Source organism: Eurytemora carolleeae, unplaced genomic scaffold (genome assembly GCF_000591075.1).
Source record: "Eurytemora carolleeae unplaced genomic scaffold, Eaff_2.0 scaffold199, whole genome shotgun sequence".
Classification (NCBI taxonomy): domain Eukaryota; kingdom Metazoa; phylum Arthropoda; class Copepoda; order Calanoida; family Temoridae; genus Eurytemora; species Eurytemora carolleeae.
In genome coordinates, this window is record NW_019396149.1 from 94,258 (window position 1) to 108,113 (window position 13,856).

Below are 13,856 nucleotides of genomic sequence, written 5' to 3' on the forward strand. Positions count from 1 at the left end.
TAACTTGTTTGATTAGGAAGGCTGATATTTCTTGACCTTGTTCTACGACCGGTGGCATATGCCTTGCAAATTACTTCGTAACAATCAGGGGGTCTGTGGTAAACTAGACCTCTGATTGCGATGTAGTATGCACGGGTCCCGCGACCCCTGGAGAACTGAACTTGGAAGGATGGAATGACTCGGCGATTTCTTCTAACAGCTTGAAATGCCAATGGCCCTTGGGAGCCCTTTCAATGCCATTTGCAAAATATTTATTCTCCTTTTTCATAGTTTCCACCATTCTTCTAGTGGGGAGGATCGAACCTGAGTTTAATTATATTAAGAAAGCAGCTTCTTGGCAATGAGCTAATCAATCTTTACATATATTATGTTATATTAATTAGACTTAAAAATGGATGAAAGGTAAAATCCCAGGGTTTGGAGTAAAATCCCAGGGTTTGGAGTAATGATCTCAGGGTTGGGAGTAAAATCCCAGGGTTTGAAGTAAAATTCCAGGGTTGAAGCAATCACAGGGTTTGGAGTAAAATCCCAGGGTTTGGAATAAAATCCCAGGGTTTGAAGTCTTGATCTCAGGGTTTGGATTAAAATCCCAGGGTTTAGAGTAAAATTCCAGGGTTTGAAGCAAAATCCCAGGGTTTGGAGTAAAATCCCAGGGTTTGGAGTAAAATCCCAGGGTTTGATGTAAAATCCCAGAGTTTGAAGTAAAATCCCAGGGTTTGAAGCAAAATCCCAGGATTTGAAGCAAAATCCCAGGGTTTGGAGTAAAATCCCAAGGTTTTGTCAAACAAAAAAATCATTGAACTGAAATTTATTTTATCTTAAGTTTAAGCAGTTAGCAGGTTTATATAATCAGCCAAGAAGATCAAATCAAGCAGACCATTGGCAGATTCTGAAAAAAATCAATGATGAAAATGTATAAGTGTATTTTAGTGTTTGAGAGCCCTTGCTAGTTTGGATGCTTGGGAAATGGAAAGATGGTTTTTAGATCTGTAGCTGTAACAAAAAAGTTATTGGCGTTGTAAGATCTTAAAAACCGTCCTGTGCACTACCCTTGGCGTTAAAAAATAAAAACCCTGTTTAGAGTTAAAAAGGTTACCCAGATGCCATTTTGAATGAGGCTCTTGAGGATTACATCTATCTGAACCTGGATAAACATCACCCCCATCCTTTAGCAAACAAGATAATAATTAGTTTAATTTCATATTTTATAATTTCTCCAGAATGGATTTGATTAGGACTCAAAATAATAATTTAGAAAAGTAATATTTCAGATTCTGTCAGCTCCCTGAAAACGTTTCTTTAAATATCTCACATCTAAGATTGCACTATATTTTGGGTACAGATGGTCATAGTTTCTTCGCACGAACAATTTTTTTGTGAAAAAAGGTGTCGTTCAGAAAAAAACGAACAATGGAAGAACGACTTGAATCATAAAGAAAAATCAATATTGTTCGTTTTTTTACTAAACGAACAAAATTACCGAAACGTTCTAAAAAAACATCGTTTTCTAAACATACGAACGATTTTTTTAAAACGATATTTTTTTTTACTGAATGAACAAATTTTTTATAGAAACTATCGTTTTTTTTGCTAATTGAACGATTTTATTGAACAAAATTTAACTGAGGGATTCTTTAGTGAGAAAAATAAGGAAATAGATTAAAATTGATTTATAATTTTGAGAACAAACCAAACCAATTTGTTTTTAAACAAAAAACGAACGAAAGGGGTTGTTCACGCACAATTAAGCAAATTAACTGAAAAAAAGGCTGCGCATGCCCATCTCTAACTTTGGGAGGTCTTCAAATAGCAGGGTCCAAAAAGTGGAACCTAATCCTCCAGCAGTAAAATGTTTAAAAAAGATGATTGTAATGAAGTTTATATTTACCTGCATTTCCTGATCATATATTGGAAATGTACTCAGACTGTTGGCATATCTGTTCACGTACTTAATCATTGTGGATCCGACAACATTAGTTACTAAGACCAACTTTAATGAATTTGAGGCAGTTTGCTGAACTACCAACCGCCACTGGTTCACATCCTGAATCTCAAATTCAAAGTAAGATTCATGAGGATTTGAATTGGGTAATTCTAAAGTTTCATTAGGATTTGAAACAGTGATTCTAAAGAATCATGAGGATTAGAATCTGTGATTCTAAAAATCATGAGGATTGGAAATTTGGAATCTTTGATTCTAAGGAATCAGGAGGATTTGAATTAGTGATTCTAAAGATTTATGAGGAATAAAATCAGTGATCCGAAAAATGATGAGGATTTGAATCTGTGATTCTAAAGATTCATGAGGATTTGAACCAGTGCTTTTAAATATTCCTGAGGATTGGAATCTGTGATTTCAAAGCTTCCTGAGTATTTGAACCAGTGATTCTAAAGATTCAGGAAGATTTGAACAAGTGATTTTAAAGATTCATGAGGATTCGAATCTGTGATTTTAAAGATACATGATGATTTGAACTAGTGATTCTAAAGATTCAGGAGGATTTGAACCAGTGATTTAAAAGATTCATGATTTGAACAAGTGATTTTAAAGATTCATGAGGATTCGAATCTGTGATTTTAAAGATACATGATGATTTGAATTAGTGATTCTAAAGATTCAGGAGGATTTGAACCAGTGATTTAAAAGCTTCACGAGGATTCAAATCTGTGATTTTAAAGCTTCAGGAGGATTTGAATCGGTGATTCTAAAGCTTTATAAGAATTTGAACCAGTGCTTTTAAATATTCCTGAGGATTAAAATCTCTAATTTTAAAGATTCATGAGGATTTGAACCAGTGATTCTAAAGATTCATGAGGATTTGAACCAGTGATTTTAAAGATTCATGAGGATTTGACCCAGTGATTCTAAAGATTCATAAGGATTTGAAACAGTGATTTTAAAGATTCATAAGAATTTAAACCAGTGATTTTAAAGATTCATGAGGATTCAAATCTTTGATTTTAAAGATTCATGGGGATCTGAATCGGTGATTCTAAAGATTCATGAGGATTTGAACCAGTGATTTTAAAGATTCATGAGGATTCGAATCGGTGATTCTAAAGATTCATAAGGGGTTGAATTGGTGATTCTAAAAAAATAATGAGGACACAGGATTTGAATCGGTGATTCAGGATTAGAACTGGCTTTAGGTATTTCAGCAACCTCTCCAATTCATTAAATTTGGTCCCTGGATTCAAGAAGAAAGCACTCTCGGAGATAACATACTCCTGCCAGAGGAATGCATAGATGAGCTTGATCATGGTGGAGGCAATGTTGCCTTGAAGCTCACCCTTCTCCACCTCGTTCAGTTCAATATGACTTGTAGCATTACGGATCTAAAACACAGAGTATTCTAGCATAAAATTGAACTCTTGAAAATGACCAAAAAAAAGTTGGACGTTTCAAATCTCTGATAGAGTTATCGTGCAAAACTGAAAGATTTATCTATTATTAAAATTCGACTTTAAATTTCTCATTTCTAGGAAATTTAGTAGAAAATGACATGATTTTAGACTTTTTTTCCAAATGATATCTTTTAAATTACTAAAACTAATATTTAACATATTTTTTTTTTAATTGTTCAACCTCTGGTAGATAAAAATTGAAAATGAACTCTCTTTGTTCTTCTGGAAGATTAAACAGATTCATCAGTTCTGGGATTAGTATATCAGCAAGTGTATCATCAAGTAACAGAGTGAAGAAGGTACACACAAGACCTATAAATTAAACAGATTCATTAGTTCTGGGATTAGTATATCAGCAAGTGTATCATCAAGTAACAGAGTGAAGAAGGTACACACTAGACCTATAGATTAAACAGATTCATTAGTTCTGGGATTAGTATATCAGCAAGTGTATCATCAAGTAACAGAGTGAAGAAGGTACACACAAGACCTATAGATTAAACAGATTCATTAGTTCTGGGATTAGTATATCAGCAAGATTATTGTCAAGTAACAGTATGAAGAAAGTACACACAAGACCTAGGAAGGTGGTAGAGTAAATTGTAATATACTAATAATCATTTTAAAAAGAACCATTTCCCATTTGTGAGTATAAAAGTAAAAGTAAAAGGAAAAGTACATTTACCATTTACATTTCCCTAAATATTTAAAAGGAAACTTTTGTGCCATTTATCATTCATAGTCAATTCATGCACGATTTCTTTATAGCATTAACTACAGTTGAGTTGGTTCGATTTCACAAGTTTGGGACAAAATAATACTGTTAATATAATTGTCAATGTATTGTTAGCTCGAGATAAACTATTTCTGGGGAAGCGCTGCGAATTTTATTATCCCAAAATTTTGATAGGTGACTATTTTCAATGATGTTTTTATATATGATCTTGCTTGAGAAAATATACAAATTATGGCAAATCAGTCAAGGGGTTTATGAGACCTACAGAGATTACTATCTTATATTAGTCTACTCGAGAGAACCTGAGAATGTGAGGTAGTAGTCAGGTACATCAAGATCCAGGATTGCTTGGGTCCAATTTTCAACTGGAGTAGTGATAAACAACTCAGTGAGCCCCTTTAAATCAACTCAAGTTAAAATCCCTAATGTTGGTTTATCCATTGCTTGAAAAATAATCCTTTTTAAAAATGAATGCAATTATTTGAAAACCTGAGTAGCTTGAACAGCAGAGCCGGAGCGTGAAGTTAGACTCAGTTCTTTGACAATAGAGGACTCTGTAGGCAGGTTGTCAACCATCGCCTGAACTCATCAAATAAGTTCAAAGCTTTTATACTGTGGATCAATTGGAAAATCTGTACTGAATATACAGGGTTACCCACAAAGGATGAGACAAATAATAAAGTTTTATTCCATATGAACGTTTGATCTTTCTGTAGTCTTAATTACAGTCTTTTGTAGATGTACAGTGGTACCTAATAAATTGGAATATGAAGACGACGTGTTAGCAAATGTTTGAGAATCATCATCTTTCATCTCCGCCGAGTCTCAAAGTACTAAAATATTGGGCAAATGGAGCATACAGGGAACCAACAATTTAAGAACAATCCTCATATACAGGGTGTCCCACGAAACATGACAGTATGCAGGACGACTTGAATGTCGTCTTGATTATTGATATAATTTGCTGCGTTTATTTGTCAATCTAATTTTAGAAGTAAATTTCTAGAGATAATAATCACAAAATTTCTCTTGTCCTGCCATTTCCAAAATGTGGTCTGCCTTTTTTGTGCTTTCAATATTGCCCGAGATATGAAGAATTTCGTTCAGATTTCGACAATTTTGCTTTTATTTAACAAAATTAAAATCTGAACCAAACTCTTTATATCTCCGGTAATATTGAAAGCACAAAAAACGCAGACCACTTTTTGGAAATGCCAGGGCTAGGAAAATTATGTGATAATTGTTTCAAGAATCATGCACGTTAAAGTAGATAGAAGACTAAATGTCACAAATAAATTCAAATACCAAAGACGACTTTCAAGTCGTCTTCCTATTGTCATGTTTCGTGGGACACCCTGTATATACATATATGTCAGCTTTAGCCGGCTTAACGGCTGGACCGAATGGGCTACCATTTTTTGAGGAGACCCTTGAGAAAAAAATTCAAATTTTTATTAAAACAGAATTTTTTTAATGCTTCTAAAATTCCGCGGGCAATGCCGGACACTTCAGGTAGTTATTCAATAAATCTGCTCTGAAGTCTCATTCTCTGTGGGTAACCCTGTATCCGTAAAGATTCTATAAACATGAGTTATTAGAAGAAATATGCTCAAGACCAACGAGAGACTACTAAACAAGGCAACTGAGCTGGGAACTTTAGAATGGATGACCTTTAATCCTGACTTCTTGATCCGAATATCCACTGTGGAAACTTTTAATTTTAGTCCTTAATCCACTCTTTTTCTCTCTCTTTGGATATCCGTACATTATTTTCTCCAATGAGAGTGCAGGAATATAGTTCAGAAATTGTATTGACCAATGACAGCCTTGAAAATAAATTCTATCCCATGAGAGAAATCCGCAATTTCTAACAAATAAAGAATTTGTTGTCGGCCATTTTGTAAATTAATCGGCGAAGAAAATATTTAATAATACGTTTGAGATTCTTTTTTAACCAATTTTAACTAATGCATTAATAAATAAATGGGTAAGAAATTAAGTGAAGGCCCTTCCAGTCAAGAAAACGAACCAATCTGGCGTGCTTGGAATACAACTTGTTGATCTAAATATTTAATCTCAAGACTAACATAATCTCGAGATTATGTTAGTCTTGAGATGCAAAAACTGAGGATTAAGCATTAATCCTGATATCCACCATTCTAAAGTTCCCAGCTCTGATTAAGCAACATGGACTTTTTGTCGATTTAAATCTAAGCTTTGCATAAAAAACTGAGCTCTAATTTAAGTAAATGAAACCATTGTATTAAGGAGGTAAAGTCGTAAAGATTGATAACAAAAAATATATGAAATTAACTCTTAAAGAGACTGTACGCGCAATTCCGTGGATGATAAAGTCGGATTCACAATGGTACCTATAAAACCCCTATCTTATATCTGGAAGATAAATTTTTCTAGTGTTAAAAATGTTTATTACAGACGGTTCCAAATTTTCCCGCAGTAGAAATGCGCAAGTCACTTTTGTAGATAATCAGCATTTGAAAATAATCAGTTTTCAGTCTTACAAACTTGATCAGACAAAACTTTGAAGGGTACCATTGTGAATCGTCTTTGCATGGAGGCCGGAGGGTACCTTGAAATTACGCTTACATTCCCTTTTGAATGGGAAGAAACGAGAAAATATATTAATAATTTAAAATTTCAAGTTTTGAAAGAAACTATTTACAACCTGATGAGCCACATACGAAACAATATCTATAAATCTATTGTCCGCTACATTGCCCAGGTATGTATGGCTTCCATGCCAGAAGGATGAACCCATAGTGAGAGTGGCAAATCCCTATTTTAGTAAAACATATATATTTTAGATGCTGCATCAAATTTTCAGAAGAATACTGCAACCATGTTTAGTTTTTTTGGCGAGGCAAAAAGGAACCAAATTACAGTGGTAGGTGAACATATCAATTCAATAAAGACGACCTTTTTATTAAAGTTTTAATTAGTAAAAAGCTTATTTCGAATTACAAGGTTACAAGTAATTAAAGAAAAGCTTTTCAGATTGACAACTTCTTTTTTTTCATTTTTTTCATGTTTTGGTGTATCAATGCTGTTTAAACGTTTGATATGAATCAAAAATGAAATCGAAAGTCGTCTTCATTATAATTATAAAATCGCTTGCCACCGTATCCGACAAATACAATGATTTCTTCGAATAAACTAGTCTAACCAAATGGGCCAATCATTTTATTTAAGTGATTTTGACTTGTTTCTTAGATTATATTTTGTCCCAAATTTTAATAAAGTTTACAATTATAAACTATCTAGAGTTTAACTGTACCTGAAGAAGAGCTCTAACATTCTCCTTAGGCATACTCCATAGATCTTTATGCTGTAAAGAGTAAAACTTTTAAAATCTTTTCCTTTAAAACAAAATCTGTTATTTTACATTTATAGACAACAGTTTTTTTTAGTAATTTCTGGCTCTTTAAACATTAAAGTAAGACATGTTTTTTTTAGTTTTTGTTTTATTTTGTTCTTGATTCATTGGATGTAAAATTTGTTTCTTCATCTTACAGCATAGGCCATTCTCAGAGCTGATAGTATTTCTTTACAAAAATATTTTTTTACCTGGCATATTTGAGTGTTATTTCACCAGGCATATTTGAGTGTTATTTTATATGGCATATTTAAGTGTTATTTCACCTGGCATATTTGAGTGTTATTTCACCTGGCATACTTGAGTGTTATTTCTCCTGGCATATTTGACTGTTATTTTACCTGGCATATTTGAGTGTTACTTCACCTGGCATATTTGAGTGTTATTTCACCTGGCATATTTGAGTGTTATTTCACCAGGCATATTTGAGTGTTACTTCACCTGGCATATTTGAGTATTATTTTACCTGGCATATTTGACTGTTATTTTACCTGGCATATTTGAGTGTTAGTTCACCTGGCATATTTGTCTGTTATTTTACCTGGCATATATGAGTGTTATTTCACCTGACATATTTGAGTGTTATTTCACCTGGCATATTTGAGTGTTATTTCACCAGGCATATTTGAGTGTCATTTCACCTGGCATATTTGAGTGTTATTTCACCTGGCATATTTGAGTTTTATTTCAGCAGGCATAATTGAGTGTTATTTCACCTGGCATATTTGACAGTGTTATTTCACCTGACATATTTCAGTGTTATTTCACCAGGCATATTTGAGTGTTATTTCACCTGGCATATTTGAGTGTTATTTCACCAGGCATATTTGAGTGTTACTTCACCTGGCATATTTGAGTATTATTTCACCTGGCATATTTGAGTGTTAGTTCACCTGGCATACTTGAGTGTTATTTCACCTGGCATATTTGAGTGTTATTTCACCTGGCATATTTGAGTGTTACTTCACCTGGCATATTTGAGTGTTACTTCACCTGGCATATTTCAGTGTTATTTCACCTGACATATTTCAGTGTTATTTCACCAGGCATATTTGAGTGTTAGTTCACCTGGCATATTTGAGTGTTATTTCACAAGGCATATTTGAGTGTTAGTTCACCTGGCATATTTGAGTATTATTTCACCTGGTATATTTTAGTGTTAGTTCACCTGGCATATTTGAGTGTTATTTCACCAGGCATATTTAAGTGTTAGTTCACCTGGCATATTTGAGTGACCACATGATAGTAAGCAACATTGGAAGCATAGTTACAGGGTTCATAAATAGTGATGTTGTGGAAATTCTGATATTTTACAGATCTAGACTGGTTTTTGAAACTTAACTTAATCTAAATAATTCTTTTGAATGTGAAAGCTAACCCTCCAAGATTTGTTACTTCTGAAATGATAATTAGCACATTTCTTATTAGTCGAATTAAAATAATCCAAACTTCTGTTGGACTAATGAAGGTTAGATTCAGGTATATTTCTTTAAGTGATCTTTTTCCTTCTTATAAATGCGATTTCTTGTGCGTCATTTGACAACAAAGATGAAAATGAAATAAAATCTGTAATCCCTGAGTCGTAGCATTCTGCTCATGATACTTGTGACAGTGCCCGGTATCTAGACATCCACCCCATTCATCCTAGACATTTATTGGAACTTAGACATCTATTAGAACCTATAGATATTTATTGGAACATAGACATTTATTGGAACCTAGACATTTATTGGAACCTAGACATTTATTGGAACCCTGACATTTATTGGAACCGAGACATTTATTGGAACCTAGACATTCATTTATACCTATACATGTGCTGGAAACTAGACAATGATTGGAACCTAGATATTTATTGGAACCTATAGATATTTATTGCAATTAACATTTAATGGAACCAAGACATTGGAACCTTTATATTTATTGGAACCTAGACATTTATTCGAGCCTAGAAAATTATTGAACCTAGACATTTATTGGAACCTAGACATTTATTGGAACCTACATATTTATTGAAACCTAGACAATTATGGGAACCTAGACATTTTTTTGAATTTAGACATTCATTTATACCTATACATGTGCTGGAAACTAGACAATGATTGGAACCTAGATATTTATTGGAACCTATAGATATTTATTGCAATTAACATTTAATGGAACCAAGACATTGGAACCTTTATATTTATTGGAACCTAGACATTTATTCGAGCCTAGAAAATTATTGGAACCTAGAAAATTATTGGAACCAAAACATTTATTGGAACGTAGAAAAGTATTATAACCTAAACATTTTTTTAATTATAGACATAAAGGAATTTTAACATTTATTGAAACCTGAACTTTTTTTTGAAATATAAACATTCATTAAAACCTAGACATTTATATAAACCAAGACATTTATGAGAACCTGGACATTTATGAGAACCTGGACATATATTGGAACCTTAACATTTATTGGAGCCTCTGGTTCTACCTCTGGAGTTCCATTAGAATCAGAGTAAGCAATCATCCCTGCCCATGCAGCATCCTACAAATACAATTAGGATTCTCAATTTCCAATTTTTTACTTAATTATTTTGAACTTTTTATTAAGGATCTGCATGCAAAAGATTATTTAAAAAAAAGTAATTGGTTTGGAAGTTTTCAAAATAACTGGAAATTTATTGAAAGCGTAAAAAAAACTTTTTAGCAAAGAATCTTGTGTTTCTTAAACAATTTATAAAAATGTACAGCAGGACTGTATGTAGTAAATGCCCTACTCCAATAAACTCTTTTAGACCAGTATCATTTCAGGTGCAACTCAATCTACAACTCGCGATTCATCACCTTCAAATAACATAGCTAATATTAATCCGGATACGTAATCCTGTATTCTCAGGTATCTGTCTTCCAAGATACAACTCAATGTAATTCCCAATCTATATTTATCTTTCCAGAAAATGATTCAGGACCCTTTTTGCTATACAAGAAAGAATTACTCTCACACCGTAATCAAAGTGAAGTATTATTCCAACTGACGTTTATTTTACGTTCTATGATACAGGTTATGTTAATGAACGTAAATGCAAGTTTTGTAACGTTATCTACAATCGTATTAAGGTTAAACCCAATAAAAGTTTTGCGTAGTTATTTAAAAGCACATTTAGATTTACAGGCAATGTATAACGTAGTTTATCTAGGTATGTTCAGGTTTTATTTCTGTAATTTGCTACGGTATTTATTACATGTGTATATCTTCAAAATGTTTATTTTGTTTAAAATTCGGTGATGGTGATGGACCAAACCTCTGTAGAGTAAAAAAGTAGATGTTAGTTCTACATTTATTATAAATATATTTTGGTCTGGGTTGACCCTCGTCAGTTCTAACGATATAATAACCATCAAAATCGATAAAAAAATAAAAAAATGTAAAAATCACATGAAGATAAACAAACAAAAAAGATTATTCAAAATAAAAAAGGGAAACGAACTCAGATTATGAGATCGAAAAAAGATAATTTGCAAATATTCACTTTAAAAAAAATGTTTTAAGACAATTATTATTCCTTGAGATTGTTTCTTCACAAAGATTAAAAACAAACTGTGAAGATGTGTGTTTATATAGAGGGTGGGGGTCGATCTAATTAACGAACTTTTGCGTAAGTCAGGGGGAGGGGGAGGGGGGGGGGAACGGTTAGTTAAAGAAGGGGTATTTAAACCTTTTAAAGAATTGGACATAAAAAATACACATTTAATTAAAACTATTTTTTTCTGTTCATTCCTCTGAGTTCAGTCATAAAATCTCTGATGTTTATTTTGTTTTCATATTCCATGAATCCATGAATCCCACTGTGTAACAACAAATTATGTGTTTATATTATTATTGCCTTAAAAAAATGTCTCACAAAAATGTGCCAAACTAAAGGAATACTCACAAAGAAAGAGATTTTTCTAAATATATAATCAGAATAATAATATAATAATAATAATAATATTATGATTATCAAATAATTTGACAGAGAAGTAAATCAGTTTTCACATCAAAGGAACTAAAAATGTAAGAATTGTAAGAAAAATTCCATACAGTCGTCTCTGAATTCTCATCCTTTGTGGGTATCCCTGTGTCTGTATTTCCTAACCTGTGAGGTATAAAGGTTTAGATCGTAATCATCCATACATTGAACAAGTTCTTCAAAATAGGTTTCATTGAATCCATCATTACTCCCGGTCAGTAACTGGACCATAGCATCCAACATGCTCTAACAAATATTTAAATTCAAAATATAGCTTTGATATTGCAAGGGATTAAGCATTGATGCTCAAGTTCCCACATTTGATATCGAGATCAAGCCTTCAAATATTAACGATTGATACTTCGCACAAAATGAGTAATTAACATAACCCTTTGGATGAGAAAAGATACAGAAAACTGATTGGTCCCGACAAGGTACTTATGCAAGGAAAGTTATTTCAGAGGTGTACACATTTTTTGTACTGCAGTTATGCTGTCTTCGGGCGGAAAAGTAAACACAAGACGGATGTTACAGCCTGACAAGGAATCCATTTTCACAAAATAATCTATGAAATATTCTATATATTCTAAATATAGCTTTTAACCTCCTCGGATACTAAACGAACACTGATGCATCTATTCTTGTTTATAAATTCCGTCCAGAGAGAACTGGTTTCAATATGTACGCAGAGTATACGAAATTGCAATTAATTTTCCTTGCCTTAGTGCCTTGGGTCCCGATTTCCCCAACCACAAATGTTGATCTTAAAGTACAAAGATACAATTGGATTTTGAAATTTATAGAGATCAGTTAAAATTAAGATGGGTATTAAGTTTAAGAAAGGCACTAGCTCTATAGGTGAAGTAGAAGTGCAATTATTGTTTGTTCTAATGATTTTAAAAGGATGTTAGGTAAGAAATAAGAGAGTTTCATTCACAATTTTGATCTCAATTTTTCTAAAATCAAGTAAAGGGTTGAAGAGAGTTACTTGAACTGACGAGAACAATCCCTTGTGTTTCTTATTACCTTTGTAAACAGTCCCTTTGAGTTTTTTTTACCTTTGTATCTCCAGCATTTTCTGTTTTAACATCACCAGAAGGAAAGCTCGATACTGAAATATAAATTGATCTTTTCTTGTTTATTTATTAAGCGTACACTTTGAAAGCGCGTTGTATTGTTATGTTAAAATGAGCGAAACAGTTCGGTACTTACAGTAAAATATTAAAGAAATCAGCGTTAAGAATCATGTAGGAATTTGATTATTCGAGTAATTAAGATTTTTTCGATACAATTATTTAAAATTTCGAAAAAAATGTTCTTTTCAATTTAAAAGCCCCTACTCTGAAATATCTGAATACAGAAGATAAGAAGGAAAGATGTGTTCATCCTCCAGCTAGAAATAAACTGAGTTCTTATCGCCATTTTTGTTTGTTGAAAAATAAAGATAATTTTACTTGCGCATTTTTCAATTACGCTATTTATACTATTTAACTTCTAAATTAAAGTGGAGATTAAAAAGGGGAGGGGTAGTAGACCTTAGATATTTCAATCTATAAATTCTGGTAAATCAAATAATCTAAGTTTGAAATATTAAAGGTTTACACCATTAGATTTTTAAGAAATAGGGATTAAAAAATAAAACGCGATTTTTGACTTTTTTTATAAAAGCACCGGATTTCATGTAGATGGCATTATAAAGAAAGTCATGAGGAACACCGCCAATACTCAATAACTATTTATAATACTGTTATTTTGGTTAGAAGTGTTATAACGTTTTTGGACAGAAACTTTCTCTTTATCGAGAAGGTTCAAGCATTTTTAGATTTTATTTTGTCCCAAGCTTTATATATAAAGTTGATTTAAATTTTAGTTTGATTGCTAATTGAAAAAAAAATATTTTGGAAATATCCTAATTTTTTTAGAGAAAATCCAGGAACCAATCAAAACTTTATAGCACAAGTGCTATAATGTACAGCTAATTTAACTTAATAGCACGATGATTACTTTATAGCACTTTCATAATGAAATTCACGATGAAGTGAGGAAGAATGATAAAGTACAAAATAGTTTCATAAAAAATTATAATCTAAAATCCGGGAACTATATTTTTTGCTGGATCATTAACTTTGGATTTACACAACTGCAGTCAATAACAAGACCAGAAAAACAATTGAGTAATCTAAAAGTTAAAAATGCATTTAATAGTCTACAGATGAAAAATGGCAATTAGATCATTTAAACCTTCGAAATGTCATTATTAGGAATTGATTTATAATAAGATAAACTATATACACCTTTTTAGAAATGTGACTTTTATTCGTGTTTA

General features: G+C 32.3%; 1 protein-coding gene across 1 annotated transcript; it reads right to left on the reverse strand.

The window, feature by feature from the left end:
- Nucleotides 1–793: 793 nt before the first annotated feature.
- On the reverse strand, nucleotides 794–12,981 carry LOC111696503 (uncharacterized). The gene is made up of 16 exons (XM_023466114.1): nucleotides 12,871–12,981; nucleotides 12,589–12,641; nucleotides 11,657–11,776; nucleotides 10,012–10,065; nucleotides 9,111–9,179; nucleotides 8,754–8,858; nucleotides 7,437–7,487; nucleotides 6,828–6,938; nucleotides 4,631–4,720; nucleotides 4,444–4,537; nucleotides 3,809–3,895; nucleotides 3,587–3,717; nucleotides 3,189–3,336; nucleotides 1,889–1,980; nucleotides 1,097–1,166; nucleotides 794–889 (listed from the first exon to the last, which is right to left on the reverse strand). Exons 1-16 carry the CDS (start codon nucleotides 12,950–12,952, stop codon nucleotides 825–827), a joined length of 1,422 nt encoding a protein of 473 aa, XP_023321882.1. The 5' UTR covers nucleotides 12,953–12,981; the 3' UTR covers nucleotides 794–824.
- Between the last annotated feature and the right edge of the window lie 875 nt (nucleotides 12,982–13,856).

Coding starts and splice junctions, on each gene's coding strand:
- LOC111696503 (XM_023466114.1), bottom strand. CDS start 12,952: ATGGCGATAAGAACTCAGTTTATTTCTAGCTGGAGGATGAACACATCT. Junction 11,777..12,588: donor AAAATGCTGGAGATACAAAG/GTAAAAAAAACT, acceptor AATATTTGTTAG/AGCATGTTGGATGCTATGGT. Junction 3,337..3,586: donor TCAATTTTTATCTACCAGAG/GTTGAACAATTA, acceptor TCTGTGTTTTAG/ATCCGTAATGCTACAAGTCA.